General features: G+C 39.6%; 1 protein-coding gene and 1 long non-coding RNA gene across 3 annotated transcripts in view; one reads left to right on the top strand and one right to left on the bottom strand.

Moving 5' to 3' along the window:
• Positions 1-1,544: 1,544 nt before the first annotated feature.
• Positions 1,545-3,573, bottom strand: LOC138405983 (uncharacterized). The gene is made up of 3 exons (XR_011239654.1): positions 3,414-3,573; positions 3,127-3,304; positions 1,545-2,951 (listed from the first exon to the last, which is right to left on the bottom strand). It is a non-coding gene; the product is annotated as an uncharacterized lncRNA (long non-coding RNA).
• A 7,995-nt stretch (positions 3,574-11,568) lies between these two features.
• The window catches only part of llgl2 (LLGL scribble cell polarity complex component 2), a 54,014-nt gene continuing 37,696 nt past the window's right edge, over positions 11,569-27,886 (top strand). For both annotated transcript variants that reach the window (XM_020083408.2, XM_069517011.1), the window contains exons 1-3: positions 11,569-11,834; positions 23,908-24,027; positions 27,046-27,143. In XM_020083408.2, coding sequence (XP_019938967.2) covers positions 23,953-24,027; positions 27,046-27,143 — 173 coding nt within the window. In that variant the 5' untranslated portion in view covers positions 11,569-11,834; positions 23,908-23,952. The remainder of the gene's footprint in view (positions 11,835-23,907; positions 24,028-27,045; positions 27,144-27,886) is intronic.

Raw genomic sequence — 27,886 nt, 5'->3', positions numbered from 1 at the left:
ATGACTGTTGGCAAAGAACGTACACGTGCATTAGCGCCACCCTATGGAACGGAGTGTGGCTCAAAACGGCTGTTGAATCGAGCTGGATTAATTTCTTTTCCCTATTCACGTACTTTCAAAGAACCTAAAAAGCCCTGCATCATACATCCGCCTAGTTTCTCCACAGCATTACTCTGATATTTAGTGTTTGTGGGCTCCTCTGAAGAGTGTCCTAGAGCAGGGGTTCCCAAACTTTTCCATGCCATGGCCCCCCAAACAGAATTAGCTTCTGGCCAGGGACCCCCTTTGCAAGCCCACAGATAATGCAACAAAATTTGTAAAGAAACATCAACTTTTAGAATGTTTTTTCTTACTTTTATTCACTATTCAATAATTATTACATTTGTTTAGCATAAGAATATGATTAACTAACATGTTTTCAACACTGTAATATTCAATTCAATTCAACTTTATTTTTATAGCGCCAAATCATAATATACATTATCTCAAGGCACTTTACATAGAAGGTCAGGACCTTAAAATCAAAATATAAAGAAACCCAACAGTTCCCACAATGAGCAAGCACTTTGGCGACAATATGTATTATGTATATTATAAACACGACATCATGAATGATGTTTTGACTGGCAGGCAATCAGAAAGATGAGCATGGCAAATAACATTTCGATATGATATATTATTATAAATTATTTTTTATAATAATAATGATTAAAATAATGATTAGATTATATTTCATGATAATGATTTAAAAAAATAATAAGATTCTATTTTTTTTTTCTTATCTTCCCTCCTATTTTCTGAGGCCCTTTAGCGCCCCCTGGCGGCCCCCACTGTTCTTACCATTTCGTTTTCATATCTGACTTGATTGTGCTTTTATCTCACCCTTGCTATATATGTGACATGGTCAAAATTACATGTGCATGACATATTTAGCTTTGTTTTGTGAGACTGCTGTTTTTATTTGACTGTGAATGTGTGTATAGTATCTTACATATATTATATTTTTTATAATTATCTTAGTGTCCTTTATATTCTAATCTTCTTTGGGTCTGTTGTGTGGTGTGTGTATTTTTTTTTTTTTACTGTTGTAATGTAATGTCCTCCAATGACCCACACCCTATGAATTTACCTAATTACCTGAGTGACTTGTGAAGTAGGGTCTGGGCAGCCTGTAAAATTGGCTGGTATGACGTGAGGGGCATGGCGGGAGCCTGAGGCCAAGCTGCACCGCACCCAAGCTCATAACAGCCAAACCCTCCACAACTGTGGTACCTAAGCTGCGCCATACAGAGGCCATTTTTAACTCAAACATTGCTGTAGATGTATTTCGGTGCAATTAATTAATTCCAAAATTAATTCTACCAGTAATACTAGACACATGCTGTTCCAAAGGTTTGGAAACAATTTTAAACTTAAACTCCATCAGTACTTCATCAATTGCTTTGTTACTAAACTGACACTAAGTGCCTTGGGCAGACAAAGCCACGTATGTCCAGCTCACATCTATACAGTTGTGTACATCGTAAATTATCTGTGTCTTGATTAGATTAGATTAGATTAGATATACTTTATTCATCCCACAATGGGGAAATTTTTGTGTTACAGCAGCAGAAAGAAAGTGTAATATACGCTACAGAAATTAAAATGTAAAAGGCAATAACACAAAAAAACTGACAGAAATTTCTGTAACCTACACAGTAAATAAGAAAACAATCGACCTGCAAACAGACAATGTGCAAAAGGGCACTGAGGATAAAAGAGTGGCATGATATAAAAAGTATTGTAATGTAAAGTATATAAGTAATATTGCAAAAGTAAGTGACCATGCTATAAATAATATTGCAAAAGTAAGTGACCATGCTATAAATAATATTGCAAAAAGTAAGTGACCATGACATGAATAATAAAGCAATGGGAAGAGATTATTAGCTCATTATCACAGGTGACAGGGAAAATTATTGAACCCAATGCCATTAATGTAATATTCTGTGTATGTCTACCTGGTGTACCTCTCTCCTTCCAGTGTGTACAGTATATTGGTACCTACAGATATATTACAGGTGATGTTTCTGATTTTTGAGTCCGGTTTTAGCTGTTTGACACAGAGACAGCCTGAGGAAAAAAAGCTGTTCTTATAACGGGATGTTTTGGCGTATAGTGTTCTGTAGCATCTACGAAGTTCCTGGGAGATAGTGGAGCCCAGAAACTTGAAGGTTTCAACAGCAGTCACAGAGTTGTTGGTGATGGTGATGGGCGGCAGAGTGGGGGGGCGTCTCCTAAAGTCCACTGTCATCTCCACAGTTTTGAGCGTGTTCAGCTCCAGATTGTTCTGACCACACAAGCAGACCAGCCGTTCAACCTCCCGTCTGTAAGCAGACTCGTCACCGTCCTGGATGAGGCCGATGATCGTTGTGTCGACTGCAAATTTCAGGAGTTTAACAGACGGGTGTTTAGAGGTGCAGTTGTTGGTGTAAAGGGAGAAGAGCAGTGGGGCGATCACACACCCCTAGGGGGCGCCAGTGCTGATAGTCCGAGTACTGGATGTGATGCTCCCCAACCTCACCTGTTGCTTCCTGTCAGTCAGGAAGTTTGTAATCCACTGACAGGTGGAGGAGGGCACAGTGAGCTGGTTGAGCTTGGTGTGGAGGATGTCTGGAACAATGGTATTGAAAGCCGAACTGTGTGTTTGGGCCAAGTCCAGAAGAAAGATTATCCATATTTGATGTGGATCCAATCAGATAGGGATGGGGACATTGCTGATGGGCTGGTCATTTCCAGTCACTACAGTTAAGGGGTGGCATGATTGTCCTGGGGAGGTGTAACCTGACAGCCACAGGGTTAATAACCTTGGAAACAGGAAAAGGTTCCTCAAAGTGTGGACCCAGCTTATGAGTTACCCCTCAAAGGGCCAGGTACTGGGTTGATAGCAAGACCCTCTGGCCTGGCTGGTACTGGGGAGCAAAAGAACAATGGCGGTCAGCGCCCCTGGACATGAACTGGGGACCCCAATCTGACACCACATCTCTTAAGAAGCCATAGAGACACAGAACTCTCTTTGTTGAAACAATGCTTGGGTAATTGAATGAAATGAGCCATCTTAGTGAATAGATCCACCATTGTCCTCACCTTCAGATGTTGGGCGGCCAGTGACAAAGTCCAGGGAGATATCAGACCAGGGTCATGAGGCAACCGGGAGCAGATGAAGGAGGCCAGCAGTGGGGATCTTGAGGTCTTGCACTGGGTGCGGACTGGGCAGACTGACACATACTCCTTTATTTCAGACTCCATGGAAAGGAACCAGAACCTGTCAGGCCACGAAAAAGATGACGGGCGTCAAGAGAAGTGTGGGCCCAGCTGATGACCTGGGAACACAAGGCAGAGGGAATAAAGTGCTGGTTCAGTGGACACCTGACCGGAACGTTAGTGTTAGTGACAGCCTGCCGTCCTTGTCATGACACGTCCCAGGTCACCACTCCCACAACACAGGAGGGAGGTAAGATGGAGATGAGGTCTTCAGTGCTTCATCTAGGTCATGCAGCATGGAGAGGGCTTCCATTTTGTGGTTATTAGAACCTGGGAGGTAGTACACAGTGTTACTGACAGATTGGCAGCTGATGACTCTGTAGAGTCATGCTTTCGGGTCTAATTTGTGCTCACAGGTAAGTACAAGAGGCAATACTGGATGAGGCACAAAAAGACAGTCCAAGAAATCAGGCATAGGTATCCAAAATCTGCAAGACAAAAACAGGTAAGAACGTACAGAAAGCAGGTATTCGTGTGTGTGTGTGAATGAATGAGATTCAAAATGGCAGCTGGCCACTATGAAGACAAAAGGCCCCCTGGAGTGGTGGGACCATGTGGCTGAGATCACTGGGTGTTCATTTTGTGGAGATGAGTGTGTGAGGTGTTGGTGCCAGGTTGAGGAAAGTAGTTAGATGCATGCAAAGAAAATGAACAGCATAACAGAACTAACATTAACTTTCAAATAAAGTATTACCAAATATCACAACAACACAAGTCAAACTTATAAACATCACATGAAATAGAAATAGAATTAAAAAGTCCTTTGCTTAGCCTAGCATAATAATAAAGCCCAGTTGTGTTACCCGTCCATGAAAAAGGAGGAAAGATCATTCTTTGATGAGTCCAGTGAAGTGTTCTTGTTGGTTTGTGACTCCTGTTGTGCATCTGTTGGTCAGACCTTGTGTCGTGGCCAATTGTGCTGAAGTTCTTAGGCAGGCTCTCGCGTCGCTGCCTTTGGAAGGTTTTAGCAGTCTGCTTCAGGCAGGCCTGCTTGAAGTTGAAGAGCTTGGGTAGGGAGGAAGTCTCCCTGGCTGGGAGAGCAGGAGTATAACCTACTCCTCCAGGAGCGGTCAGTAGGAAAGAAGATAGAGGAGAGGGGAAACTCTGCATTTATAGGTCATGGGGCACACAGTGCACATGACCAATAGTGGTTGAGAGTTGTGTCCAGGAGCAGTTTTTCCACCTATATGAAGATGAAGCACCCTGGGAGACTGAGTTTTGGAAGCTCTCCTTTGTCTTCAGAGCAAAAGAGACATGCGGTCAGGCTTTTGGCTACACATGTAGGCCCAACTATGGTTCAGAAATAGTAGGCCCCAACAACTGTGAGGATTATGTTCTTGATTTCTGCAGTGCTTTCAACATCATCCAACCAGGGATTCAGAGGGACAAACTAGAGCACGCTGGAGTGGACCTCCACCTCACATCCTGGATATTCTGACCAACAGACCCCAGTACATGAGGACTCAGACTATGTGTCATATACGGCTGTCTGCAGTACATGGGCCACGCAGGGAACGTTCCTGGCTACCTTCCTCTTCACCATCTACACTGCAGACTTCACCTACCACTCACCCTACTGTCACTTGCAGAAGTTCTCTGATGAATCTACGCTAGTCATTCCCAGTAAAAACAACATTCACCACCATTGGACCGCACTTTTAAATTTTTAAGTCTCAGCTGTGCAATATTCATCTGTCTGTGCAAGATAAACACTTGTGTGCAATTCATTCACTCTAAATATCCTCACACTGCACATATTTCTTCCTGTCTTTATACTGTATATACTAGTTTATTTACTTTTATGTTTCTACATATTTTTCATCTTCCTTACACTTTATTATTGCATGTTACTTGTTACTTACTTGCTGATGTCTTTTGATTCTTGCTGCTGTGGGACTAATAAAGGACTTCTTATCTTATTATTAGGAATCAAAGGAGTAGGAAACACAGTAGGGCAGGACGGATGGTACCTGAAACGAGACAAGAGGTGAGTACAACAAAATACAAGAAACATGAGGGAGAAAACAAAACATGACCTTAACTATCTTGTGGACAGGACGCCATGAAATTAAGTTCTTCCCAAAGCCAAATTTTTCTAAGGTGTAAAAGAGATATTTCCATTCCACGCGATCAAACGCCTTTGATCGTCATGTCTACTTTTAGTAATTCCAATTGTTCAAGGGAAATAGTTGGTAGCACAGTTTACAGACACAGGGCAAGCATTTTAGATGGCAATTTAAAATCCACATTCAACAAACTAATCGGGCGATAAAAGGAGCAGGCAAGAGGGTCTTTATCCTTTTTCAAAATAAGGAAAAAAAAGAGGCCTGATTGAGTGTTGGAGGTAAACTAAGTGATTGAAAAGACTTATAGATTAGAACAGGCCCAGGGGCTAATTTGGATGGACATTATAGCAGTAGAGAGTTCAGTATAAGATAGTTAGAAAGATAGATTCTTCAACCATATTTGGGTGCATTAAAGGGATTTTGTGAGTGGTTTCAGAGATGTATGATGAAGCATAATAATCCTTAATCGTTTATTCATTTTTACAGGGTCAATTGTAATACCTGTAGGTGTCCAGGAATTTGATAAGAGGATGCAACAAACTGCAAATGGTGGGCTAACAACCTACTGGCCTTATCACCTTGTTCAAAATATTTACTTTGGGACTTACTTACTTTTGGGACTACTTAAGAAGTAGCTCATCTGTGTGATCTGCAGTGAATGTGTTGAAATCTGATTTGAGAGATATATGTTCTTTATATAAATCAAAGGTTGGTGAATCGGCATATCTCAATATGCCCTCCAGCCAAGCAATGAGTTTGGTTAGTTCAGTGAGTTTTCCCATTTACTGTTTTTTCTCATGACTTAAGTGGCTGTGGCTGAGGGGGTATTTAGTGCAAATTCTGGTTCTGCCATGCAAAGCTGAAGACTGCTGAAGCAATTGCCAAATGAATTGGCAGATTATAAGGCTATATTGTCCTTTGCACTTTATTAAAAGTTTATTAATTTATTTGATAATAAAATTTATCAAATTTCCAATTTGAATTTTTTTTTTCTGTAGTAAAATCAAATTTATTTGTTATTTGTGTGTTAATAAGCCTGACCTGAGCCTTTAAATTTGTTCTGGTAATAGCTTGACTTCTTCTATGAATTGTTCCATGATAAATAAATGTCTTTGTGATGATCACATTGTATCATGTCATGTATTTGACAAGGTTTTTGCTTGTTAAACTGTAAGTGGATTTGATTTAGTTATTCACTACAAATTAAACCAAGAGTGATATCAATTAGTTAAACCAATACGGTGTTAATATTTGAATGGTCCCCAGGTCTTAAAAAGTTGGGCCGTGAGGTCAAAAAGGCTAAGAACCCCTGCTCTAAGGGACTTAAAAAGATTCAGGACCTTTATTTGACAGATTCAGAAATTATGATGTTTTTATGATGAGCCGAGATCTTATTACAATATTATTAGAAAACACATTTTCAAGTACCTTCAATTTATAAGCTTTAGGTTAGGTTATGTCACGTTATTTGTAGATTTGCTTTTAAGCAATAAAAGAGAAGGATCCATCCAAAACACAGTACAAAATTATAAGACAATGACAGAACAAGACCACAAAAACCCATGACAAAAAGTGCTGAAATGCTTCCAAAAACTGGATAAGGACAAATGTGCAAATTTGGCTATAACCCGTTCAAGTGCAATTGCAGCAGGAACAAAACAATTTCTGTAGCATTTTGTTTTACCCCTTGGGACCGTAAACCTTCACCCAGAGGGTAGAAGTTGAAATTCCCCATGCAGAGGATGCGAGTCATCATTGCTAATGGAGCTGGCTATCCTCTGTAACTGTCTGGTGTACAGGGACTCTTGGCTCATCTGAGGCTCACCAATCAGCCAACTGGACCATTTCACAATCTGACTTTGAATCTGTTTCTGTTCTTTAAAGACAAGTTACCAAACCATGACATTTTCGTCAAACAGTACAAACACTGGTGATCCTTTTTGCAAAAAGCTTCCCTTTTTGCTTCAAAGTTCAGTTTGGAGTCAACAATAGTCCCAAGGTATTTTTTCGATTGCACACATTCCACAGTTTGACCCTTGATAAACTTTGCCCACACACAAATAGTTTTCTAAAGTCAATGACCATATCCTTTGTTTTTGAAATGTTAAGTTGGAGGAATGACTCCACGCACAACTTGACAAAGTGCTCAACAATTGGTCCATGGTTGTTTTCATTTGCCTTAAGCAGACTCACAATCACAGAGTCATCTGCGTACTTCAAAATTATCCTCTCTTTAAATGACCTCTGACACATATTTGTATAAAGGATAAAAAACAGAGGAGAGAGCACACACCCTTGTGGTGAGCCAGTGGAAGAGCAAACTTTTATCTGACTCTTTGTGTCCTGTTTGTTAGAAAATCTAAAATCCAGGCCACAAGATTAGAATCGAGATTAAAACATTCTTAAAGCCTACAGGTTAAAATGTAAGTTTGAATTGTGTTAAAAGCAGATGAAAAATCAATAAATAAAAGCAGAGCATGACAGCCCTTTCCCTCTAAGTGTTTAAAAAGCAGATTGAGCAGAGTGAGTGAGGCGTCCTCCATTCCTCTGTGAGGCCTGTAGGCAAACTGAAGCGGGTCAAGCAGCACTGCACAATTTTTTTAAAATAGAGGTTAAACCCACATGTCTGAAATCATTAAGGATTTTTAGAGTGTTTATTTAAGGTACAGGGACCAGAACAGCATCTGTCCAGACCATGGACATATGCTGTCTTTCTAAAGATTTATTGAAAATGAAATTACAAACTGGGCTCAGCTCTTTCGCACAATATTTTAAAATGCAACCGCAGATATTGTCTAGCCCATGGCTCTTGTTCACCTTTTTAGAACAGAAAGCCTGTTCAACATGATTTAAGTGCTGATTTTCTCGAAGTTTAAGACTCAGTTCCTGAATTTCATTTCTAAAATCAAACATGTCAAAACGATTATAAAAGCAATTTTGAGCATTGGCAAAAGCAGTGTCTGAATCAAAACAATCAAAAGTGACTTTAGTGCTTTTTGTTTTATTCTGGAGGCCTGCAATGGTTTTCATGCACGACCATGCTGAGCCAAGGTTGCTCATAGCCAGCTTTGTTAAAGCAAGTCAAAGTAATGCACTTACCAGACCCCTACACTCGCCTTTGGAAAAATTGATCATAAAGGAGAGCTTGGGAAAGGGTATCATATCAGAATTTTACAATGTACTGACATCCTACTCATCTGGAAATTCATAGCTTAAGCTGAATGCACGGAAAGAAAACTTGCAATCTAAAATTTCTGATGAAGATTGGAAAGCAGCTTGTGCTGACACTCACACTAAGTCCATAATACATGCCTTAGACTAATACAGTATAAATGCTTAATGTGGATATATTCAGCACTGGTGGAATTAAATCAATAAAACAAAAAACATACTGGACACATGTACAAAATGTACAGAAACTATAGAGGAGCATTGTTTCATTGTATTTGGCAATGGAGAAAAATTTAAACATTCTGTGAAGAAACAAGAGCTGTAATCAAGAAGATTATTTCAAAACAAGTCTTATTGGACCCCTGGCTTATACCCAGAGAAATACAACTATTGTAAAAATGAATGAGCATTTATAGACCTCAGCTTGCGTTGCGACAAAAATGTGGCACTCAATGGATGAAACAGATATTATCAAGCCTTCCATAAGAAAGGATAACTTACATATTAAAGGCCTAACAGCATTTATTTGAAAGTACATAGAGACCCTTCATTACTTATGTTAAGGATTGTTAAGTGTTAAAGGTTCAGTGTGTAAGATTTAGCTGGAAATCTATTGGATATAAAATAATCCTTGTGATGTTTTCACTAGTGTGTTTAATCTATATTGCATGACTTGTTTTTTTTACCCTTTTATATTTAGATACTTTATATTAAGATTGGGAGTGGGTCCTCTACAGAGGCCGCCATGTTTTTTACAGTAGTCCAGACTGGACAAACTAAACACAGGTTATCTTTCATGTTCAGAAGGTGAGGGGTATTCAGCTGCAACATGCAACTTCACCATTAGATGTCACTAAATTCTACACACTGAACCTTTAATGCAACAACTGTATATTCTGTGATATAGTATATAAATGTAAAAGAGTGTATTTTATAATGTTGAGATGTAAAAAATATTGTGGGGAAAAAATACACAGAGGAAAGAAGAACCATTTAGCCAGGAAAACCAAAATGGGGAAGAATCCTTTACAAACCAAACCAAAGGTAAACTGGCTTGGAACTTCAGAAAAAGGACAAATGGGAGGCCATCAATGCAGGCCTAAGCACTAACCTTGAAAAGATAAAGGGCACAGTTGAGAAAAAGCTTGAGAGGATGGGTAACATCACCTAAGACTACGGAGCGGAACATTTTCGAGTGACACAGAAGAAATGGACAACAGAAGAAGCAACTTATTAGCCAAAAGCAGAACTTCAACACCCTGATACTGTGAGCCACATTCAACAAGAAAGAAGATGTTTGGGCCTAGTGCAGAGTAGACCCCTGTGGAACAAGGTGACTCCTTGAGAGTGGCGAAAATTGGTACTCCTGGAAATCCAGCATTAGCAGCAAGAAGAACCTACCCAAAAACCTACAGCAGTGGCAGAACGAAGATCCATCCTTCCCACTATGCTAAGGTCCAGCTACCCTCAGGCACATCCTTACTGATTTTAAAATAAGTCTCTCCCAAGGTATATATGGACACATCCAGGTACTCAAAGTACTTGCAGTAATTGAATCAGAGAGAACGGCTACCAATAGCTTGTCATTCAAAACATTAAATGCAGTTCAAAGGACAACCTTTTTCCATGAGGGGGAACAGGGACAGAGAGGGACTCCTCCACTGACCAGTAGTCATCAGTTGGAGCAAGGCAGAGACTGCCAGCGGCTTACAGTCCCATCACATATTGTCACTTCCACCCTAGGACCAGACCAGATGCTGACCTATGCTGCAGCCAATCACCAGGGGGTACTTGAGATGTTCTGGCTTCACTATTGCAAACTTTCATGTTGTCTATCTTTATAAATAGTATATGGACGATCTTAAAGTGAGGTACTCTCACAGTCATTCCATCACTTAACACATTTATTCTCAGTTCACTGATGTTAATTATGCAGGAAAATAATGTAATTTAATTTGGTGCTTGATTTTCTTATATTTAGATTGCTAGCTAGCTATGTATATGGACTGTGTTCCTCCTGTAATGGGGTAGTTCAGTTGTGTAATAAACTGCTGCCAACCAAAGTTATGCGAAAGCTGTGCACCATCCTTGTCCACAACGTATGACAGCTCCTTTTCTATGCTGTTGCAAGTGTGTTGTATCCACACATATGTCATTCCTGCTGCTGCACTATTATTCTCCAGAGGGCTTTTATTCAGCACGTAGGTATACAGTGTCAGTTAATATATTGTCCAATTTCATCAATTTGTGCTGTATAAAACATTTTTGTATTGTATTGACTATTCATTTCATGAAGAGGATATCTGAAATACCAAAGCTACAGTTTAACATTTTAATAGAAAATTAATCCTTATGTACTTAAGGAGAGAAATGATATAGCGTCAGCATGTAAAGTAATGTAATGAAATCTGAGCTCTTACAAGCTACATGTAAACATTAGATGTTCTATTAGCCTATTGCTATTACTAATATTAACCTAATTTATTCAGTAACATGGTTTGTTGTGTGCATGTATATGTAGCAAATGTTTAATTATGCAATTGTGACCTGATACTATTGACATTGACAAGTTGCTGATTTAAAATGTTGTCCAAACAGCAGTATTACATAGTCGATAATAAAGTATGTGGTTAATTATAAGTGAAATATTCAAAAAATAAAACATTTCCTAGGTAAAAACTGTCATCTACATTACTGTATACAATCAATGTCAGGGCTTCGTTGGTCTTTAAACATGATACTTTCTAAATGGCTACTATTTATTGGTTACTGAATGTAACCACCTCATCATTTCAACAAACATAACATAATATTTGTTCGAAGAACGCATATAAAATTGTGTAATTTTTTTACACGGAGTACAGTAGCAGATACTCATTCTTCTAAGAATATAGACCGTATCGTGTTTTCAGAGAGAGTGGTGATTGTGGCTCTTAAAAACAAACCCCAGAGTTGTCGAAGCCTCAGAGCATGCGCTGGAAAGTGTTGGGAAGTTGTGTGGTTTACGAAGTGTATGTTGAATGCATCACAAGGGCGGAGTTAGCAGAGCAGTGAAGTGAAGCCTAGCAGGAAGCACCGAGGCTAGCGCCGCAGCGGCGTAGAGAAAAGAACGTAAGAGTTGTTTATCGGATCTTAAACGTGACGTTTCTTGCTTGGATTCTGGAATTTACGTTTTTGGTCTGACCACATTTTGCTCGACTCTGGAGAAGGTGAGAGCTCCCAGCCAACTAGACATCGCCCAGAAGAATCTTATCCAGCAGCAGTAAACGGAGGACGTTGGCCGTTTTGAATCAGGTGGGTTCGGAGGTGGGCCCGCAAGACTACACAGAGCTGATGCCCACAGGTGTTCGCTTGCCAGATGAACAGCAGTGGAACTTATCTGCTCAGCACGCCCAGACGTTTTGTGCTCAACACAATGATCTAATCCAACTCATGCTAGTGGAAGTTGTTTTCGTTACGTCACACATTGCTCTTCAAGTTGCCTATTGGCTAGCTGGCTAATCATTACTCTTAATATTCCACTGAGACATCAGGCACTGTTGCCCCGTCAAAGGCACCTTTGCACGTTTCGTAGAATTAGTTATATTGATCCTCAAATTAACACTTAGGTTTCGCTAAACGATTAACTTAACATATTCTTTATATTAAACACATCAGTGTTTGGCTACTTACACTATTAATTTGTGTTGTTATGGGTGTATTGTGCTTGGATATTGTGGGTGGCTTTAAGGTACCATATTACTAACATTACCTTTCATGTGTTATACTATTGTCGATAACAATTAACCCGACATTTCATTGTATAGACATAGGTAACTATGTTTAAATCAAATCTGCTTCGTTGTTCCCTACAATTAAAATGCATAGAGGCAAGAACAGTCGTCGCTAGCACTCAGTAGTAGCTAAGTGAGATACAGCTTGAATTGCATAGTTACGGAAACATCTAAAGCTAACCTTAGCAAGGCGTGTCTCTTCAGCAGGTATGTTGGTGAGCCCTTTGACTCAACGGTCTGGTTTTGAGAATGAGTAATGAGTGTGTATGGGAGTACAAGGAAGTAGTGTTTCACCGGTTTGACTAGTTTCTGGAGAATTCAAAACACAATGGTAAGATACACATAATAAATAACTGAATACATAACAATAAACACATAGACATTGCTTCAATACATTAAACCGAATGTAGCCCCATTGTAATACTGATCTGTGTTATTCATGGGAATTAATTTGTGTCTTTATCCAACATCTGCAGTTATAACTTGGTCTTTTTTAATCTTGTGACAAACTTTGAGAGACAAGAGTTTTCTGGCATTCAGAATGCACAACCTTCAAAAATATATGATAATCTGGACAGGATACTGACATACACAAAGACCGTGTCTTAAGCTCCCTGTGCATTAGGGCAAGATAAATCATATGAAAAGACTTTGTTCTCAGTAAACTTTGTGCTATCCCACCAGCATGATGAACCATTTGAAACTAATATGGAGGCAAAATATAACAGGTTGATATATTTTAGAGAAATGGTCTTGGAAATTTTTTTTAATTAGATCATAAACTCATCTCACTTTGGACCACAAAAGATTATAATCAATTTCGTCAGACTGATATGGTCATACAAGTATTACATGGAACTGAAAATGTATGTCTGAATCAGAATAATAAATAATGAAATAGTGACAAGTACAAATGAAAGTGTAACTAGTTTTATGGTTTACTGTGACATTTCCAGATGGTTAGTTGTACTATTTAAAATTTGAATCACTTTAAGTACCATCAGGATTTGGTTAATCAACCAAAGTAAGCAAGTCTCTAAGACACAGGTGTCCATTTGTATTGTGTTGTAAAAACGTGGCAGGGGCATCAAATCAAATCAAATCAAATCAAAGTTTATTGTCACATGCACCAAATAACTTAGCGTCATCAGAGCAGTGAAATTCTTGTGACATGGCAGGCAACATCTACGCAGTAGACGGGAAATACAAGATAAAAATAAAAATACAAAATAAAAAATAAAAAAATATATATATAATAACATATGACATATAACATAGTAACATATAACATTTAACATAACACATTTAACATAACACATTTAACATAACATTTAACATTAACCTAGTAAATAACATTTAACATAACATTTAACATATAACCTAGTGACATATAACATTTAACATAACATTTAACATTTAACATACAACATAGTAACAACATATAACTTTTAACATATAACATAGTACAACAGTTTAAATTTGAATTTAAATGAGGGGCTAGCAGCAGTTTACAGGGTGAAGGAGTGCGGGATATTAAATTAAGTATTAAATTAAATAATATATGTGTAGTAAGTCAAGTTGTATGAATGAGGGAGCAGAATGTACATGGTGATGCGACTGTTCAGTGGGTTAGTGTTGCTGGTTCAGAAGCCTTACGGCCTGGGGGAAAAAGCTGTTTGTGAGTCTGGTAGTCCGTGCTCGGATGCTCCGGTAACGTCTTCCAGACGGCAGCAGTGTGAGGATTCCATAGCCTGGGTGGCTGTGGTCCTTTATGATGTTCCGTGCTTTTCTCAGGCATCTTGTGTTGTAGATGCCTTGCACGGAAGGGAGATGGCAGCCGATGATACGCTCCGCTGTCTTCACCACCCTCTGCAGGGCCTTACGATCAGCAGCGGAGCAGCTACCATACCAGGCAGTAATGCAGCCTGAGAGGATGCTCTCAATGGTGCATCTGTAGAAGTTTGTTAAAGTTTTGGCAGACATGCCAAACTTCTTGGGTCTCCTCAGGAAGTACAGGCGTTTTTGGGATGTTTTGACCGCCGAGTCCGCTTGTCTGGACCAGGTAAGGTCATCCTTGATGAACACACCGAGGAATTTGAAGTCGGAGACTCTCTCCACTACAGCTCCCTCGATGTGTATGGGATCGTGACCCCCCCTCTGCAGCTTCCTGAAGTCCACGATCATCTCTTTGGTCTTGCAGACGTTGAGAGACAGGTTGTTGTCTTGGCACCATGTTACCAAGCCCCTTACCTCATCTCTATCAGCGCTCTCATCGTTGTTAGAGATGAGACCCAGGATGGTAGTGTCGTCCGCAAATTTCAGGATGATGTTAGAACTGTGTGTTGCAGTATTGGAGCTAGTGTTAGAGTTTATTTGAGTTGTATAAGCGGATTAAGTCAGTTAGCTTCCACTGTTGCCAAATTGATAAACAAATAAGTTGTACACCTGTCTCCTCTGCCCTGTGTGTGTTCCCATTGACACACAATGCAAAGAGAAACTTGACTGAATGAAAACAAAATGTAGTTGAATTGAGATGAGTGCACAGAAATTTGGTTTTTGCTTTTATTTCTTTTATTTTATTTCAGACAATTATGGAGAAAACATTGCAAATTAAAACATTTTATTTCCTTCTTTTGTATTTTCCTATGTAACTATGTGACATTATTTTTTGTATTTGTCTGAATTTCAGTTGAACTGTAGTCTTGAGTCAGTTAATCCCTGCTGTCAGGGACGACTGAAATAGGGGAAAAAAGTACTAATTTAATTTGCAGTCTTAAGCATTATCATAATATTTGGAAATTAACGACTGTAGCAAGCCAGAGCCCTCCTTTGTCAATGTTAATGTTGCACATTTGCTGTGGTGTTTATTATTGTCAGAGGAAATATCACAGTTTCACGATTTTCATGATTATTGATACTATAGAAGGAAAAAGACACACAAAACAATATATAGCGAATATATAGCTAATAATATAGCTAATGAACTACAATATATATTATTATCTTCAACAATTTCCAGTTAGTTTTTATAATGTTTGGCTATTTAAAAGTAAATTAATTTAATTTATGTAAGCTATTTTATTTAGTTGCCTTATTGTGGAAGGTTGGTCAGTGAATTTGTGTTTCCTGTCATCATAAGCAGTGTGTCTGTATGGGACTTTTATTGTGAAGGGTCACAGCAAGAAGTTGTTCTGCTTTGGGAGTGAAATGTTGTCTATTTGTGAAAAAGTAAACAGGTATATTGTCCTGGTTCAAGCCACAACCTTCATGTCCTTATTATACTATTACCTTTTAGTAAAGGTGAATTAAACTCTAGGCTACATTTATAATGGTTAATAGCAAGAGAGGGAGACAGAGAGAGAGTGACAGAGAGAGAGAGAGAGAGAGGTGTGTGTGTGTGTGTGCGTGTGTGTCAACCGCTCCTACGGAGCTGGTCAGAAACCGAGGATTTCTTCTTTTGCTGCTTTGAACTGCTCAGATGAAGTTCCTTGTCCAGTGTTGGTGGAAATAAGGCTGTTAAATGTCCAGTGTGTAAGATTTAGGTGAAAGGGAACTGTTGGCAGAAATTGAATGTAGAATAATCCTCATGATGTTTTCACTTGTTTGTTTCATCTAAATTGGATGAATTGTAGTTTTCTTTACCCCAGAAAAGGCTTTTTATATTTAAATACTTTATATTTAAATACTTTATATTTACATCAAGGGTGTCCTCTCTACGGAGGCCGCCATGTTTTTTATATTAGTCCAGGCTGGACAAACTAAACACCTTTTTAGTTTTTATAACATCTGAAGGCTAATACGGGTTGTTTTTTATGTTTGGAAGGGGAGGGTGAGGAGAGGGGTGTTCAGCTGCAACATGCAGTTTCACCACTAGATATCACAAAATTCTACACACTGTACCTTTAAGTCAGTTCCCTCTTCTCAACTAACGTTATAGTGGGTCACGCACACAAAATTTGACTCGTGAGATATTTCACTGCACTGCACTTACACACATTACGTGACTTGCGAGAGGCAGGACACCATAGTTTTTACAATTTTTACGGTTATGAAATCCTAATGTTATGAAACCATGAATATTGTAAAATCTGTTAATCACGACATCCCTGCTAGTGCGCTGGTTTGCACACTTCCATTACCATGGCAATTCTTGTAGGTAGTCTGTGTTAATCCCTACTGCCCTGGCGAATCAGAACTCTCTTGTGTGATCGTGAGGTTTATGTAAAGGGTAGATGTGTGGAAATGTCTCCATTCTAAGATGCATTGCGATGCCGAAGTGGATGACTCTGCATCGATGCAGTGACAGAACATAATCGATTCATGTTTTCCACTGCATTCATTATAAAGATCAGTTCTAAATGTGATGATTAGAAAACATCAGAGGAACAGAATCACTTGTTGACTAGTGGAGTAATGCACCTCAGTGCATTAGCGCTGCTAAGGGGGACCAGTAGCAGTCTAACACTTTTTGAAGCACTTTCTAAATAAAAACATAGTTCATGTTTGTCTGACTGATTTTATTAATTGACGAGAAAGCAGCCCTTTGCAGTAATATAGAGAATCGTTGACTGCTGAAACGTAATCCAATTATGAGGCCAGTAACGATGCACTCCTCTATGAATTTATCTATCGATAATTATCATGTGATCGAAAACAAGCTTTATGCTCAAGTCAATGAACTTCATTGGCAGACATGACCACAAACTAATAAACAAACAGACTAATACTAGTATAATAATAATAACAAGAATAACAATGATAATTGGGCAGGATATTAACAAAATGAACATACACGTGTGTGATATTTCAGTTTTTCTTTTTTAATAAATTTGCAAAAATGTATACATTTCTGTTTTTTTCTGTCAAGATGGGGTGCTGAGTGTACATTAATGAGAAATAAAATGAACTTTTTTGATTTTAGCAAATGGCTGCAATGAAACCAAGAGTGAAAAATTTAAAGGGGTCTGAATACTTTCCGTACCCACTGTATATATATATATATATATATATATATTGCAATACACAATATATATCTCGATATTTTGAAATCTCCTCTAAATTGCTGTACAAATGTTAAATTCATAAAAGTCCACAGGAAGTGGCAAAGCTAGCGGACGTTAGTATTTCCGATGGTTCCTCAATGCTGAGAGAGAACGAGAGAAGTCAAGCTCGGAGAGAATTTCATGCTGATGGCACAAAACAGTCACGTGGTGAGACTTATACTCTATGGTCACAATAAGTCATTTTATACATCGCACATGGCACATGCCGAGATACATCAAGTATATTCCATTTATCACCTACCCCTAATTTGCTCTTTGTTTGTAAAATATGTGCCTCTGCCGCCAGTACACTTGTCCAGTTGAGTTGATAACCGACGTTGATAACCAACGTTGTATGACCACCACTTAACCTTTGACAGGTTAAGTTTAGCCCGTTAAAGGACAGATATGCTTCACGTAATGAAAACAAGTTCGCTGTAAATTAGGATTTATGTTCAAATCACTGTTATGTCACATCTGTAAGATAAAATAGAACAAAGGAATAAAACCTCAGATTCTAGACAATCTTAGAATACTTTATTTGTCCTCTTAACTAGAGGTGGGTGCCATTCATCGATGTGGCGATGCATTGCGTTGCTACACATGACGATTCGGCATTGATTAATTAACATAGATGCTTAAAAAAAAAATTAAAGTTGATGCTTTGCCGCAAGGCCAGAACAAAAAACACGTAACCGGAACCTTAACGCGCACACCGCCCGGACTGTTTAGTGCAGGGGTGGGGAACATCCGGCCTCCGGGCCGTATACAGCCCGCAAGACCATTTCAACCGGCTCGCAACGCAACAAACTTATAGTGTGAATAAATAAAAAAATCAGGAAAAAAATTATCGACAGCCATTTGTTTTCTGAGAAAAAAGAGACGGCTTGTGTTTTTCCGAGTCAACGTCAGGGTCAGTGTATACAGCATGTTGATGTACGTGTCATTGCATTGGGCCGTAGTGATTGACACGGATGACAAGTGATGCACCTTGGTGACTTTCAAGAAAAGGAAGGTGGATGTAGAATGCCGCGTATTCCAGGAAAAGTGGACAAATGATTTTTTCTTTGTTGCGGTGAAAGGCAAGCCAGTGTGCCTATTTGTGAGGCGCTGGCAGTGATGAAAAAGGCAAATCTCGAGCGCCATTACAGCTCGAATCATGCTAACCTCGCCGAGTTGAGATGACAAATGCGTTTGGATAAAGATAACGCTCTTGGTCGGAGTTTGGGTGCTCAACAAGAAGCTTTCTCACGACCACAGACTGACAGAGAGAATATTACGCGTGCAAGTTTTGTGGTGAGTGAATTAATAAACACGAAGCTGAAGCCTCATGACGAAGGAGAGTTTGTGAAGGAGTGCCTCGTAGCCGCCCGCGGAGCTGCTCACGCCCGACAAAGTGATATGGTTTCAAAGCTGCCAGCTGACATCAGAAGCCTCGCCAAAGAGAAACAGTTCCAGCCTCACATTAGGTGAGTCTGACATGCGTAGAAATGCAGCAATCATAAGGCTAACACAGTGGTTATAAATTTTTTCTCGTCTTTTTTTTGCATCCCTCGGTATGTGTTCATAATAGTATGGCCCTCATAGGACTTTATAAAAATTGAAATGGCTCTTGATATGAAAAAGGTTCCCCACCCCTGTTTTAGAGGGACTGAGTTAATTGATAGGCTATTTATTTACAAATGTAGCCACAGATGAAGACAAAATCAATCTTGTATGGAAAAAAGCATTAATCGAAGAATCGTTGCACCAATAATCGAATCGTATCAACAATCATTATAATCGAAGAATCAAAGCTCCCATAATCGAAATCGAATTGAATCGTGAGGTACCCTTGTTGCAACACCCCTACTCTTAACACAGACAATGTAATCTCAGCAGTGTCAAGTCAAGCAGCTACGACGGTGCTTACTGTGTATCTGTGTGCAGCAGGTAGAAGCCTCAAAGATGACTTTAGCAGGAACCGATATGCTGAAAAAAATAAACATCTTTATATTTAAAATGACTTTCTATCACATATGTGATAAACTCCCACAGCGCTGTTGACAGCAGTCCATGTCAGTGTCATTACATATGTAAATATATGTAAATAAATATGTGCAAAGCGTTGTGGGAAATTCTAATCATAATCATCTAATTACATACCTGTACTTAGTGTAAAAATTAAGTGGTAATAGTAATGATGGTATTAGGGTTATAGGAGCCCTTATCAAAAAATTTGTGAAACTCTAAATAGCTACTATCGCACATAACTACACGCAAGGCATTGTTCCATCGTTCTCCAGTTTCTCTTGTTCAGTGAGGGAAGTAAACTCTACTGTCTGCTGCCAGATATACTACTGTAAAGAAGAAAAAAGCTGTGCAGGTTAAAATAAGACTACTGTAAATGTGAGAAAAGGAGGTTAAAATAGAAAATCTCTGTCAAAATCAAACTGGTCTGTGTTCTTATAAAACACCATCTTGGTCGAGACCACTGTGCACCTATTGGTGACTTATGCTTTAGATGAGAGGGATGTCACTTCAGCTTGCTCTGTGGGTGAATCCATGCTTTGACAAGGTGCACCCACCTTCCATACAACCGGTTGACGCACGTTATGCAAATCGACTTATTTACATAATCAATTACGCTGATGTGTTGCCCAAGTATTATATAAACTACCCGTCTGGAGAGATCACACATTGTCTTTTGTATTCTCGTCCACAAGGACAAGAGAGACTATTGGTAGCTGCGTAATTGGAGGAGGAGCCAGCTACCACTAGGGAATAGGAGGAATCCCCTGGAGGTGCGTAGGGAGGAGGAGTGGTTCACCTGTGGGAGAATAAAACACACTGCTCCACATCTTAATCAGCAGCAATGAAACAGCCGAGGGCTGTAACAGTGTATATATAAATATTTGTATGTGTAAATGAGCACCTATGGGACTTTATGTATCTGTGTATTCGACCCGGTCAAGTGCCGCCACAGACTGTCCAGGAGCTCACTGATGCCCTGATTAAAGTCTGAGATCCCCCAGGACACCATCCACAGACTCAACAGGAGCATTCTAGACATTGTCGGGAGTGCATACAGGCACGAGGGGGCCATACTCACTACTGATTAGGGCTTGGCGATAAAATTTTCCTCGATAGAAATTTAATACAAGTAGCTATAACTTCTATAGGACTCATCCCATCCATGTGTTGACAGACAACACGAACAGCCAATGATAATGAGAATAGCGCCGTGCCAAACCAATCATGTGGCTGGATGGGGTTACAGCTACATTAAGTTATGTTGACACACATAGTACCAAGTTTAGGAGGAGCAGAAGCACAGGTGCTAATGTTTGGGCTGCTGCATAGAGGTGAACGACTCTGCATCAATGCAGTGACTGAACATAATGATTCATGTTTTCCGCTACATTCATAGTTTTAGCGGCTTTCCACTGCTGAATAATTATAACCAGCGCTGCTTCAGGATCAGACAGACGCTCTTCCACATTACGAAGCCTGGTGGCTAAAGGTTCAATGGCAATAGAAAATAACAGTTGGTACAACCTTGTTTTGTGCTGCGTTTTTTGAGGAAAGAAGGGTGAGTGTAGATCCTTCGTGATGGGGTTGCATGACTTGCATTTTAGCAATGAGGTATGAACAAAACATATCAGACGTAAGACCATGCTATGAATAGTTAGAGCAAAATATGTCCAACAAGACAATAATGCACGGTATTCATTGTGGTGGAGATACCATGTGATTGGGTGCAGGTAGCAGGTATAGGGAATGCAGTGTACTTGAGCCGCCAGTCAGGTCCACCCCCTGCTTCTCTTCTGGTTTCAAAAAGCCAAGATGCTGCTGGCCAAAATGCCAAACTCAAGGCTTCTTAATGGCATGAGATGTGTGGGTTGAGATCAGTGTGGGTTGCAACTTAGCCGTAACAGATGTATGAACTTGTGTCATATCCTTAAAATTGATTCAAGATAGAGAACAGACTTGTGTGTTACAGAAAGTTAACTGTCTGACCTCGAAAAGCTCACCACAATGACTTTTAAATCATACAGAACAAAATGCATTTATGGTAGGGTCTTAAATACCTCAATGGAATAAGGAGAAAATGGAATTCAGTGTTTCCCGCAGAAAATTAGTCAGTCGAGGTGGTGGGGAGGGGGCGTGGCAGCCATGCCTGTTGAGAGAGAGAGTGTGAGAGACAGAGAGAGACGTGGCTCCGGTGCCTGTTGGATCGGGGGTAGGGGGCGTGGCACTGTAGCTCCCACGACGATGACAGGCATGCTATCCGGTTGTCCCGATAAAAAAGAAATGTTGGCCTTGCCACGCAGTTTCAGCAGATGATAGATGGCTTAACATATTTAACCTACAGATGCCGCTATTCCGCCTCATTGCGATGCAGCCTTATTTTAACCCACTGTCTATGCATGCGGGGATGCGGAATATTTATTTATTTATTTATTTTCGGAGGGACGTAGTCAAGGCTTTAACTATAAAGCGCTGCGGGAAACCCTGGAATTATGTTGTTGTTTGTGTAATTGGATTTAACTAAGAATCAAATGAGGAAACACTTTCATTTGTCCTCTGTCAACTATATGGATAGATCACACCTTAATCAAGGTAAACTCAAGGTAAATAAAATTTCTACTTGATAAGACATCTGTCAATTGATTGATGAATCTAATCACTTAGTTCAACCTTAGTAATGTCTCAAGAACATCAAGGCCTGGATGACCCAAAACTTCTTACTTCTAACTTCAGACAAAACTGAGGTTGTCGTAATTGGTTCTATACATCTCAGAGAATCACTGTCTGACCAGATAGTCACCTTGGATGGTATAAGTTTGGTCCCTTGCTCCACTGTGAGGAACCTTGGAGTTATGTTCAACCAGGACATGTCATTTGACCCACATATAAAACAAGTCTCTAGGACAGCTTTCTTCCACCTGCACAATAGTAAGAAAATTAGAAACATCCTGTCTCAGAAGGATGTTGAGAAACTAGTCCACGCGTTTGTTACCTCTAGACTACATTACTGTAATTTTTTATTATCAGGATGCCCCAGGAAGTCTGTAAAAAGCCTCCAGTTAGTCCAAAATGCTGCAGGGCGAGTGCTAACAGGAACTAGAAGGAGAGATCATATAACTCCTGTCTTAGCGTCTCTGCATTGGCTCCCTGTAAAATTCAGAATAGAATTTGAGATCCTGCTCCTCCCACTTAAAGCCAATAACAATCAAACCCCTTCACATATCAAAGAGCTCATAAAACCATATTACATATTATCCAAATAGATAAATTTTTTCTGAAAACACAGGCTCTCTTGTGGTTCCAAGAGTCTGTAAGAGTAGAACAGGAGGTAGAGCATTCAGCTAGTTCTGGATCAGGTGAGTCCTGAACCATTCCTTAGTTGTGCTGCTATAGGTCTAGACTGCTAGGGGAACTCCCATTATGCACTGACCACTTCCCCACTTCTCTCTGCCCCCCACACTCATTTATTTATTTGAATACATGTTTAATACAATACTATGTTTCTTTTTCATCCCATAGTCCCTCTCTCTCTCATTGCAGATATCTCTGACTCCAGAACTGCAGGAGAACAACTATTATTGTTGTTATAATTATTATTAACAACATTACTAATTAGTAATTAATTATCTTATGAATTGTTACTTTTATCAATAATAATCAATAACTTCTTTACACTGTTATTGTTTTCATTTTAACTAGTCAGATCTGATACCTGATGGTGCTCAAGTGTTCCCAGTCTCTCTCGCCTCTCTCTCCTGCTCTTCCCCCTCCCCACTATCTCTCTCTCCTCTCTCCCCTCTTTTCCACCCCTCTCCTCCCCATTTTTCTCTGCTCACCCAACCGGTCGAGGCAGATGACCACCCACATTGAGTCTGGTTCTGCTAGAGGTTTCTCCCTGTTAATGAGAATTAAAAACAAATGAATGGATTCGGTCAATAGAAACGCTGGGGTGCTTTTATTTTGAAATGCATACACAAAGTGTTCCAACCATTTATGTTTGTGACATAAATTCAACAGATAAAAATTAAAAGTCAGGTGAAAGATCATTTTCTCTGTTTATTCTGCAGTGAACCACGATGTTTGTCTGTCTATGTCACAAACAAATATATTTCCAACACTTCCCTAACCCGTTTCAAAGTAAAAACACTCAAGCGTTTCACTTTAGTTCACATTTGCTCTAGCAGGGCTTTGTTTGTTATGGACAGAAGATGCACGTCTTCATACTGTGATGGCCTGACATTTAGTTTAGTACATAAGTCGACCTGTATAGAAGGCAGTACAGTAGATAAACTGGCAGCTCTGCCGACTGTAGGACACACTGCCCGTGTGAACAACAGATATCCGACACACAGCTGATCTGACTCCAGGGAGTTACGGGGATCGACAGTGAAGACTGTTGAGATCAACGGGTTGTCACCACTGCAGTACACAAATACATGCTTAGCACTGATGAAACTGGAGCATTTACCTTTTAAACAAGATCTTATCTTTGTGTGTTCTTTCCCTTTATCTCACTTTTTGTCCTCTCATTCCTTCATGCAGCGTCCATCAGTGAGCCTGCAAGCTTCATTCTGGTGCTGAGACAAGATGAAGAGGTTTAGGCGACATGGTCAGGAGTCCCAGCGAGATCGACTCAAACAAGAACTCTTTCAGTTCAACAAGGCAAGTGAAACCTGACACATCAGATTTCTGAACTGGTGATATAGTTTAAAATGCATCACAACAGGTGATAGAGAAGTAAGGGCCAGAGACACAACTAGAAAGCTGATGACAGGAAAAATCAAAATGTAATCTCCAATCGAATCACTACGCTTCAGTAATTTGTTCACTCTGAGAAAAATTGGTTACAAGGGTAATCTCAGAACCACTCTGTAACACCATTGTGCAAAAGTGGAAGGTGGTGATTTTTACACAGACCTGCTGGTAGGGAAGTTAGCTACCAGAGACAATAGACTGCTGTCGCTATAAGTGGGCAGTAAATTACAAAATGAATGCAAATGGGCAACACCAGATCCTTTATGGTACAGAAAACTGTTCTGAGATCAGTTGTAAGGATATGTAATGCTTCCTCTTAAGTATTTTCATATTCATATCAAGTTTAGAATGTATCTTTGATAATTCTTGTGGCCACCTGACAATTGAAGAATGGAAAAAATGTGCATCTATCCTGTTATAATAACTTGGATGATATAAAGAGCTTGTGTAATTCAAGTTGTGTGTTGTAGTTATGTGTTTTGACCAGAAATCTAAATTCCAATGCACTCATGCTTCAAACAAGAAACTACACTTCCTGATTGCTGCTCACAGCCTGGTGGAGCAGACAAGTATGGATATATAAACAGGTGATTAAGGAAATGTCTATCTTAGTTATGGAGAACATTGAGTGCAGAAATTGATTAAAGATTATTATATCCAACCCCAACTCAGTAAATTTGGGACTGTATGGAAAATACAAGTAAAAAAAGAAAACAGTGATTTCTAAATTTAATATGATGTATTTCATTGCAGACAGTATGAACACAAGACATTTTATTTTTAGTCTGCTCAACCTCATTTTAGTTGTAAATCTACATCCATTCCTGCCATTCAGGCCTGCAACACATTCCAAAAAAGTTGGGACAGGGGCAATTTAGGGCTAGTAATGAGGTAGAATGATTAAAGTGATTTGAAATACGTGATGTCAACAGGTGATTGTAATCATGATTTAATACAAAAACCAGGTCATCCTGGAAAGGCCTAGTCCTTTAGGAGCAAAGATGAGCCCAGGATTGCCAGTTTGCCAACTAATGTGTGAGACTTTGGCAAATGTTTGTCAAGCACTACAATATGTACTTACATCCACAAATGCCAGTTAAAACTTAACTGTGCCAAAAGGAAGCCTTATGTTAACCGTGTCCAGAAGCGCAATGAACTTCTCTGGACTTGATGGCATCTGGGATCGACCATAACAAAGTTGAAACATCTGTTGTCAGACCTGACAGTATTTCAGGTCATTTTTGGAAGAAATGGATGCAGTGTGCTCCGGACTTAAAATGAAAAGGATTATCCAGACTGTTACCAGCAACAAGTCTAAAAGCCAGGGTCTGTCATGTTGTGGGATTATGTCAGTGCCCTTTGCAAATGTAAATTACACTTCTGTGATGGCACCATTAATATCGAAAAGTACATAGAGATTTTGGAGCAGCATATGCTGCCTTCAAGATGACATCTTTTCCAGAGACATCTATGCATATCTCAAGAAGACAATACAAAACCAAATTCTGCACACATTACAAAGGCATGGCTGCTGAAAAAGAGGGTGCGGGTGCTGGACTGGCCTGCGTGCAGTCCCGTCTTGACTACAAAAGAGAATGTGTGACACATTATCTGGAGACCCCGTACTATCGCATACCTTCAGACTTGTTTGCAGGAAGAATGCAACAAAATAACACCTGAAACACTTCATCACTTGGTGTCTTGAGTCCCTAAACGTCTTTTAAGTGTTGTGAAAAGAAATAGTAGCAGGCAGTATTACAAAGTGGTAAATGCTTTACTGTCCCAACTTTTTTTGAAAGAAACCAAAAAAATGTTTACATCAGTGCTGTAATGATTCTCCAAATCCATGGTTCAGTTTGGACCTTGGTTTTTGAGCCACGGTCTGGCTCATACCTCATTTTGTTTTGGGGTGGGGGGGTGTAGTGGCTGCATAACAAAAAGTTGGGGGAAATTTCTGGGTTTAATTAAAATGCCAACTTGACTTCACATAAAACTGCATAAACAAAAATATCTAAATAATTGGAAAGGTGAGGGTGTGTGTTTGTCTCTACAGTTTCAAATTCCAGAGTTCAATCCGTATATATTCAATCCCCCACAAGCCCACCATAGTTCAATTCTAAACTATAGGGGCAGGGAGACGTCTCTCTGTTCCATCTTAAGGCCTGATCTACAAAGATCCCAAATAAAGAGTCCTAAATTTTGTGTGCGTTATAACAGATTGCACGTTTGGTTTTTTGGCCGTTTAGCGTGTGATCTACTTAAAATAATTGCGTAATGATAACAGGTTCAAACATGGTAGAGGTAGTAGTATTTAAATGAATGTTTTACATGCATTTCTGGTTTTAACCATGGAGCATTACGGAGAGCAGAGTGACCGCAAGCGCAAGGCGAAATTTAATGCCATGGAATTGGAGGCGTTAGTGGAAGAGGCAAATGAACATGTTGAGCTATAGCAAAGAAATATTAATATAACTCAAAGAAAAGTGATATGGGTAAATGCTGTGGGTACAACAAAAAGAACAACCGATGAAATTATCAGCAAATAAAACAGGTGGGGGGGTGGTGGAAGAGATGCCTCTGACCAATATTGAGCAGCAGGTGCAGCTCACTTTCTGCGATGAGCAGAAAAAAAACGTTCTCTCTGTCTTCTTCCATGCCATGTCATTCTCACCACTATAACTGCAGCCCTCTATGTGCAAAGCTGTGCCGATTAGAACCTACCTTTCAAACATATTGATGCAGTCACAATCACCAATTATTTTCAGGCTTTGTAAATCGCAATGGCTGGGTTTTTGTCAATGTGATAAATATTTCTGTTCTCTGTATTGCCCTCTTTTGGTTGTATATCTGTTTATATCCATCTTTTCTATCTTTTTTTTATGGCCCAGTCTTATTCTCACCTTGTTTGTCCACTCTCCTCTTCAGACAGTGGAGCATGGTTTCCCCCACCAGCCCAGTGCTTTGGGCTACAGTCCCTCCCTGCAGCTGCTGGCCATTGGCAACCGCTCTGGAGCCATCAAACTGTATCCTTCACTCTACCCATGTATTAAAGGTTGAAAGTAGGTCTGCAGGATGTTAAATATTTTGACACAGACATGTAAAGTGAGTGGTGCCACTGCACACATAAAACAATGATGAAAAACACAGAGTTAGAGATCTATATATTATTATGAGAATTATAAGACAATTTCTGTTCATTATGAAACTCTGTCTTATTGAACTCAGGCCGGCTGCTGCAGTCTGAATAATTTACGTGAGACACTCAAAGCGCACCACAAGTGTGAGGCTGCCCACAGCCCTCCCATACAACAGTAAATAGCTATACGAATTAAACAAAACGGTGATGCAAAGAATTTGCCAGATACATTTTTTGTAATCACATTATTAGTTTCAGAGCGTGCAACATAGAGTCATATCTAAAACTGCTGGCTAAGGATAGGCGTAAATACAGTAAGATAGTTATTCACGTCGGCAGTAAGGACATCTGACTAAGTCAGTTGGAGGTCGCAATAATCAATATTGATTTTTGGTTGTACTTATGCATAGACAATGTCGGATTCTGTAGATTTCTCTGGACACAGTGATGACATTGAAATGCAAGATTATACCATTATACAACACAATATATATTATCTCTGCTTATGCATACTATCTCTGCTTGTGTAACTTCCAAGATGACATCGGAGCCACAAATCTGAGACTGTGCACTTCTCCCCCCACCAAGACCTGGCCGTCAGCCTGTGTCTAGGACCTGTGTCTAGGACCT

This window comes from Paralichthys olivaceus, chromosome 21 (assembly GCF_024713975.1).
Source record: "Paralichthys olivaceus isolate ysfri-2021 chromosome 21, ASM2471397v2, whole genome shotgun sequence".
Taxonomy (NCBI): Eukaryota; Metazoa; Chordata; class Actinopteri; order Pleuronectiformes; family Paralichthyidae; genus Paralichthys; species Paralichthys olivaceus.
Note: the sequence above shows the minus strand (reverse complement) of the source record. Positions and strands in the feature narration are given on the sequence as shown.